The sequence below is a fragment of the Poromitra crassiceps genome (assembly GCF_964638095.1).
Source record: "Poromitra crassiceps genome assembly, chromosome: 7".
Taxonomy (NCBI): domain Eukaryota; kingdom Metazoa; phylum Chordata; class Actinopteri; order Beryciformes; family Melamphaidae; genus Poromitra; species Poromitra crassiceps.
This window is the reverse complement of record NC_139628.1, coordinates 27,678,972-27,686,747: the sequence shown is the minus strand read 5'-3', so window position 1 is coordinate 27,686,747 and position 7,776 is coordinate 27,678,972. Positions and strand designations below refer to the sequence as shown.

The window sequence follows — 7,776 nt, the reverse complement described above, 5'->3', positions numbered from 1 at the left end:
ATTACCCGTCTAACATACAGTTGAAACATTGATTCTTATATTTTCTTTCTTGCTGTATCGCTCACCTTCTCTCCTCTTCTCTCTCTCTCTCTCCCTCCAGATTCCAGGTAACAAGATGACAGCGGCGAACTTGGCGGTGATCTTCAGTCCCAACCTGCTGCAGGGCGAGCGAGGGGGCGGGGACCTGAGTCTGCACTGCACGGGCATCGAGGACAGCACCGCCATCATCAACGTCACGCTGGTGCTCATCCAGAACTACAGGAGACTCTTCACTGTACGCACTCACAAGATACACTATATCTGTTCACTGTATGCACTGACAATAATATACAGTCTATCTGTTGTAGACACATATCAGACTCACTTCTATTGCCACAATATGCAACATTACATACATACAAGTAATTTGTCTTAGTGTAATTATGCAGCGTAGCGGTCATATCAATATTCAGAGATAAAAGAAAATATCTAAAAGACAAAATCACAACATTGTGGGGTGTCCAGGTGGCTCACCTGGTAGAGCGCGTACCACTAAGGGCTAATTGTCCACCAGCTCTGCAACCGATGCGGCACGGCTGTGAACAGACACACAGACGTATGCGGGGCCAACAAAAATAGAACAGGTGCGTAATTTCTCTGTACCGCATGTCTCGCCCATCTATTAACATGGACAAGAGTCGATCTGGCAGTTTTACCAGATCCGCAACACAGCCATAACGCATCTGGTGTCCATTGCCTGTAAGGCTTTGTCCTTTGCGCGGCCGACCCAGGTTCGAATCCGACCCCTGTTTTCTTGCCGCATGTCATCTCCATCCCAGATACTGTATGAATGTCCAGGTTGAAAAATACCGAAATTCTCCTTTAATACTAGATTCGACGAGACATGTATGTAGACATGTATGTAAGGGTTAATACTACTGTCAGTGCCCCTGAGCAAGGCACTGGCAAAAGAACTGGAGTTGGTCCGCGGGCGCTGCACTGCAGCTGCCCAGCAGCTGCCCACTGCTCCTAGTTCTAGGAAGGTTCCTAGTAGAGCAGGGGTCTTCAACATTTTTCAGCCCAAGAACCTTGGTTGATAGAGAAACAGATCAGGGACCTCCTATGATAAAAACAAGTTTTGCATTTTAAGCGTGGCCTATAATAACATTTATAATCCAGTGCACACCAGCATATCATGTTGACACTTCTTTTTATTAACAGATTACATTAAAAAAGCAAGAATGGAGCGAACAATGCATTTCGCGTCATCAGATTCACTTTGTAAATATCTATTTGTCAAAAGCAGCTTATTATGGCATAGGCTATTAATGCTTGGAATTTAATCAATATTATTAATTATATAATTTTTTGTCTAAAATACAAATTTAACTACTTTTACAAAGATTTGCGGACCCCCTAGGGGTCACCGAGCCCCGGTTGAAGACCACCGGCCCGTATTAGAGGATGGATCAAATGCAGAGGATACATTTCCCCACACTGACAATAAAGTTTACAAATACAAAAATTAAAAGACTTGCTACACACACTGTTACAGTGTGGGTGAGGTGTGAGTACCTATCCTGAGGATTTGTGTGTGTGTGTGTGTGTGTGTGTGTGTGTGTGTGTGTGTGTGTGTGTGTGTGTGTGTGCATGCACGCGGTATCCTCTAGGTATCGGCGGAGCTCCAGCAGGAGGTGCTGATGAGTCTGATCCAGACCGACCCTGACATCATCGACTACCTCCTCCGCAGGAAGCTCAGGTACCAAGAACAGGCTGTCTGTCAATCAATCAATGCATGTACATTTATTTATTTATTTTTAGCATGTAAATGCTTGCTTGCACTATTTTACCGTTTTAATGAACAGCTCGTCCTATTTTTTTTTATCACCGTACTTTCCATTTGTATTCTGTAATTTTCTGCCTCCTTAGATTTGATCACTGCTTTTATCTGTGGATTTGTTGTGCTTACTGACTCTAAAGCTGCTTTGAAGCACCTGAATTCTGTCTTCTCTTTTATTTGTTTTATTTATATTGTTTGTTTTCATCATATGAAACACTTTCTGACACTTTTGTGTCCGAAAACTGCTAAAACTTTACTGACTTACTCTTGCTCAAATAAAGTACTGACATTATATTCACTCACTCCACTAGACCAGTGGTGCTCAAAGTGGGGTTCGGGGACCACCAGGAGTCCTTGAGGGCGTTCCAGGGGGTCCCCGCCAAACTGACAACGTGTTCAACTTGACCATTACTGTATTTCATTTGCAAGAAGTTAAAGGCGGGTTTACCGTGGGGAACATGAATATATATTAATTCTTAAAAAATCTTAAATTTCGAATCCGTTGAAATTTTTGAAATTGCTTGTTCACAGCCAGAGAAAAAAAAAATGAAAAAAAAAAAAAAAAAAAATGGGCCAGGTGACGCGTTTCGACGCGAAACGCGTCACCTGGCCCAATTTTTTTTTTTTTTTTTTTTTTTTTTTTCATTTTTTTTTTCTCTGGCTGTGAACAAGCAATTTCAAAAATTTCAACGGATTCGAAATTTAAGATTTTTTAAGAATTAATATATATTCATGTTCCCCACGGTAAACCCGGCCTTTAAGTGAGTTAGACTCTAACTCGCTTAACTTCTTGTAAATGAGCATGTAGAAGAAAGACTGTTCTGATCATAGTTTCCCTGTTTACTCTCCACCTGCAATACAGACAGTCAAGGTATCTGACCAAATCAGATCTTAACAATAAAAAAATTCTCAGATTTGAATCTGAGAGAAAATCTCATGAGATGGGGTTCTGTGATTCTAATGTGCACTAAATTTGGGGTCATTGTATGAAAACTGCACTAGACAATCACTTACACCCCATTTACACCTGGTTTTTAAATGCGACCTGTATCCAGATAAGTTATCTGGATAAAGATTGCATTTAAAAACCAGATGTAAATGGTTTGTTAGTCAGTTTGTGTTTCCATTTCCATTCACTGACAGTGAGTCAGACAGACAGACAGTCAGTCAGTCACTTTTTACCACCCAGGCCGTTTCCCTCTTCAGCCATTGTCAGTCAGTCCGTCATGTTTTATTGTCCAGGATGTTTCCCCCTCCATCCAATGGCAGACAGGCAGTAAACCACACGAACAAAACACTAACTAACTTTCACACAAACAGTCACGAGTCGTGGGGCTGAGCGATATGGACCAGAAATCTCTCTGTATTCTTGGGCTGAATACACAATATATATCTACAAAGTGGGCAGAATTTATATTGCTATTTATAAATGTTGGCTGGCCATTATAGCCTACTTCACTGTGCTGTTTGAGTGCTATTGGCTCACTGGGTTTGGGCACCTCCCATCCCTAGCAGCCAATGACGGACTGCGATGTGTACTGGGGAGGCTTTTTAAAACAAGTTGTTTCGCTTGTCACCCTGTTTGACTCTGATGAAGACGCAGCAGGCGTCGAAACGTTAGTCACTGCACCTTGAATAAAGCAATTTTCCAGTGAATCGTGTGCTCCAGGATCCTCTTTGGTTTGTCCATTGAACTTTTGTCGTGATACTGTCCTGTCCTGAGAGCACCGACCTCCTTTTGTGGAGGGGCTGACGCGCAAGAGACTCCTTTTGTATTGAAAGTGGGCAGAATGATCAGTTCTAAGTCAAAGCCACATGTAAGATGTCACAAGCACTTGTATTCAAACAGGACTGGGTGATCTGGACAAAATCAGTTGTCACAATATTTTTGACCCTCTTATCAATACTGAGACTGTATTGTAGCGGTGACTATTGCTGCTTTCACATAATATTTACACATATTTGTGATCAATAATCATCAGTAATGTGGATATAATGACCAAGTGGGTACAGGCCAATTAATAGAGCAGCTAGAACAGTCTGGTAAGTTCAGAAAATGACATAATTTGGCTGTAATGCAGTGAAACAGACAACACCTATGCCAAAATCTTAGATGATATCTACGGTAGTCTCATATCACAATATCGATATCATATCGATATATTGCCCAGCTCTAACGCGTAATCACGTCCTTGGCTACTCTCCTCCCTAAGCTCCAGAACAACAACCCTGCGATAGCGCATAGTATCGCTATATCAATAGCTGAAGACAGGAAGTGATGTCATAGGCACTGCTACTGCAGCCACAGCGCCTCCTCTGCCTAGGAGGATTCATTTCACCACATAATGTCTCCCTGCTCTCCCCCAGTGGCAGTCACCTGACGGTGGACAGCAGCAGCAGCAGCAGCAGCAGTGCGGAGGCGGGGGGTGGGCGTCGGGACACAGGGGTGTCTCTGGACTCCGCGGGGGCGTCCAGCGGCAGCCTGTCCCCTCTGGAGCCCCCCTCGCCCCTCTTCCCCCCCGACGAGAACGGCGGCGAGGGCAGCCTGACCAGCGAGGTCTTCCTCAACGTTCTCAAGCTCAACCACAACAGGAAGATGCAGGAGAACAGATACGGTAAGCACAGGATCGCATTACCTCCTCTATTGTTGGGCTATACAGTGGCAACAACAATCTTCAGTTGGGGCTCCCAGACGAAGGCCTCCCTGCTGCCAGCCGGCTGGGCTGATGTCACGCTGATTCCTCCTATACTATGCAACTTTTTTAGGGCCCTTCGTAAACAAACTTTTTTTCTTTTCTACATCTTAAAGTCATATTCTTGAAGAGTACGAAGAGTTTTAATTGTTATTATTGCACCATAACTCAAAACACAACCCAGTTTACAAACAGCACAAATGTAAACAAACCATTAATTTTTTAGCTCTTACAAACTGATATTCCTTGTATCAAAAGCTCCGTCAGAGCTAAAACATACTTTAAAATGTAAAAAACAAAAATGTTTACATTCAAAAAAGTTGCATAGTATAGCTTTAAAAATACATCTTGGCACATCTACAAAGCAATTTTTTGGCAAGTAGGCTCCTTTGTGACCCAGAGATCCTATTTAGGAGACTTCATGAGCTTTCAGATGAACAGCATGTTTTTTAAGGTGAGAGATGTGCTGGGATGATAGATGAGGAAACGGCTCCACCTAGCTGTGGAAGATAGAAGAGGGAAAAAGTAAGTCTAGTAGTAGAGTAGAAATCATTGAGTAATACTATTGAGCACAATCATTATTTACATGGTCACAAGGATGAAAAAATAAATAAAAACAGAAAATGTTTCCGTCAAACGACAGTTATGAGGTTATATAAGGGGATGAAATCAAAGGATTTGGTTTCCTTGCTGCCCATTTATAGCCCATTTTTTTTAGAGATTGTAGTGATTGAAGTCTTAATTATGTGGGTGTGTCTCCTCTCCTCTCCTCTCTTCAGGTGGCTCTGAGGTTCCTCCAGGTAAATCCATCCACCACATGCGTCAGTTCCACTCCCACCACAACCTGCTCAGCCTGGCCCAGCCCCCCCTCTCCTCCCCGGGCGAGCAGGCAGCCCTGGGCTTCTCCCTGGGGGGCGGGAGCTGCTCGGGCGCGGCGGGAGACGGCGGGAGCGTCTGGGTGAGGCAGGGCCCGCCGGAGGAGAGCAAGCCGTCGCCCGCTGTCGCCAACTTCTGGGACTTCTTCACGGGGAAAGGCTCAGGGTCAGAGACCATGGTATGATGACGGAGAAGAGCGCCAGGAGGAGGGCGAGGAAGGAAGAGGATGAGGGGGAAGTGTGTGTGTGTGTGTGTGCGTGTGTGTGTCTGTGTGTTGTTGGGACAGAGAAGCCTGAAGAGCATGAAGAGATGATGGAGGAGGCAAAGCTTGATACATATCCAAATAACTTTTTTTTCTTTTCTTCAAATGACAGCAAGAATTCATGTTGGAAAATGTTAAAGATGGAATGAAGTAAAAAAAAAAACTACATCAACAAGTTGTTGGAAAGAAGATGACGGACTTCAGTACAACTGCTTGGACAGAGGTGTGGACTTTAGAAAAGAGACTATAAAGCTCCCATGGAGATGACATGGATTTTAGATTAAAGAACATGCAGGAATTTGCGATGTACATATTTTATACAAACTTTACTCATAATGTTACACACAGATATATACACACACCTTGTCTCTGCCTAGAACTGCATAACTAGCTGTAGCTGCATGGGCCGTAGACTAATTTTTTTTTTTTTTTTTGCTTTCACTTCTACTAAGCTGCATTTACTGTAAATGAAATCTTGACCCTATTGATTTTAGATGCACACATCTGACACTGCAACACCTGCATCCATCAATGGAAACACCATAGACGGCTTCAAATGCTTTGATCGCTTTCTGACGTGCGTTTGTTTGCTTGTCGTTTTCGGTGCTTCAATTGCAGCAATATGTTGGAAACAAGTGGTATCGCTTGAATCCGTCTCCCGGGATGTGTTTTCATTCACGTTCACCAATCAATCAAGATATAAGCTGGACACACACACACACACACACACACACACACACACACACACACACACACACACACACACACACACAGACAGATGTTCACCAGCTGGATCGAGGGATCATGCCAATGAGAACTATCACTGACAGGATACAGTGTAAATAGCTGTAACTTCCTGTTTCTTTTGTACATTTTGTACATCTTTTGTACAAATGGAGTTTTTTCTGAGACATAGGGCAAACATACAGCAGCACACGCAGCACTGGACCTGAAGCTTATGCAGTACTGTTTTTTGCATACAAACATGGCGTGCAGTACTACAACTGCATGTACCTAACACTGTAGTTGTGTTGTAGTACATTTCTTCAAAGGGAATATCAGCTACAGCACAGGTCTCTCATAAGCTTCACAGGCCAAGTATCAGCCTCATTTTGATTTCACGTTTTGAAATGTTATTCCTGTAATCTGTAATCTCAGTCTGGAGTTGTGAGCAGGATCGAGTCTCCAGCAGCTAGACATGAATATTCATAAGGTGTTAACTTCAGGTTGTAAGAATGTCACGTGGAAAGTTTTGCTTCAGGGTGCTGGTTCCCTTTTACCACAAGGGGGCAACATTCACCAACTCATATCAACCTGTAACCACAAACAACAGTTATTGTATGTTGTTTCCAGACCTATCAAGCTTATTTCATCATAGTTTTAGTCAAATTATCTCACTGTAATCTTGCCGGTTTCATTGCATTACACTTGATTGATGCCAACATGATGCAATTCTTTCAAGAAATCATCATAAAACAATTAAGAAAATGACACTTTTACCAAGTATGTCCTGAACCAAGTTACATTCTCATGAAATAAACAAAAGACAAAGTTGCTCAAACTGGGAAGATTACCATTTTCACTAAATAAAATATTAAAATAAGCTTGATAAGTCTGGATAGAAGATAAACAAGTCTGTCATTTTTTGCTGTCAACTCCTATGTTATAAGTGTATAGAATAGATGTATTAGGTTTGGTTCCTGAAATCGACAAACTCTTAAGTGCTTCAGAAGTTTAACAATCTCTCATGTACAGTTCTTTATTTTCCTTCTGTCATATAATTGTACAGTACTTGTATTGTTTCCGGCCCTCTTTGTAGTCAATATTCACGTTTCCACTGCTGTACAGAGATTTTCCATATTTTATAGAGAAAACAAAATATAGTGTCTTTTTTGCCGATGACGCTTTCTATGACATTGTAAAACGAGAGGCAGAAACCCCTCAAGGTGTGTTAGACCCTGGATATAAGTTCTGAGTTGTTTTATCTGGAGTGTGCCGCCTATCTGCTAAGAATTAAATTGACAATAATAATGACTTGTGTGCTGTTGCTTATTGAATCCAGTGGGGGTGAAAAAGAGGCAAAACTTTGTGATCCGGTGCGTCGTTTCCACTGAAGAAGATCTCTG

At 42.5% G+C, this 7,776-nt stretch overlaps 1 protein-coding gene across 2 annotated transcripts in view; it reads left to right on the top strand.

Annotated features, from left to right (window-relative positions):
- Positions 1 to 6,049, top strand: part of arhgap36 (Rho GTPase activating protein 36) — a 109,125-nt gene extending 103,076 nt beyond the window's left edge. For both annotated transcript variants that reach the window (XM_083639672.1, XM_083639673.1), the window contains exons 9-12: positions 101 to 274; positions 1,650 to 1,738; positions 4,187 to 4,434; positions 5,292 to 6,049. In XM_083639672.1, the coding sequence (XP_083495798.1) occupies positions 101 to 274; positions 1,650 to 1,738; positions 4,187 to 4,434; positions 5,292 to 5,572 (792 nt within the window). In that variant the 3' untranslated portion in view covers positions 5,573 to 6,049. The remainder of the gene's footprint in view (positions 1 to 100; positions 275 to 1,649; positions 1,739 to 4,186; positions 4,435 to 5,291) is intronic.
- Positions 6,050 to 7,776: the final 1,727 nt, after the last annotated feature.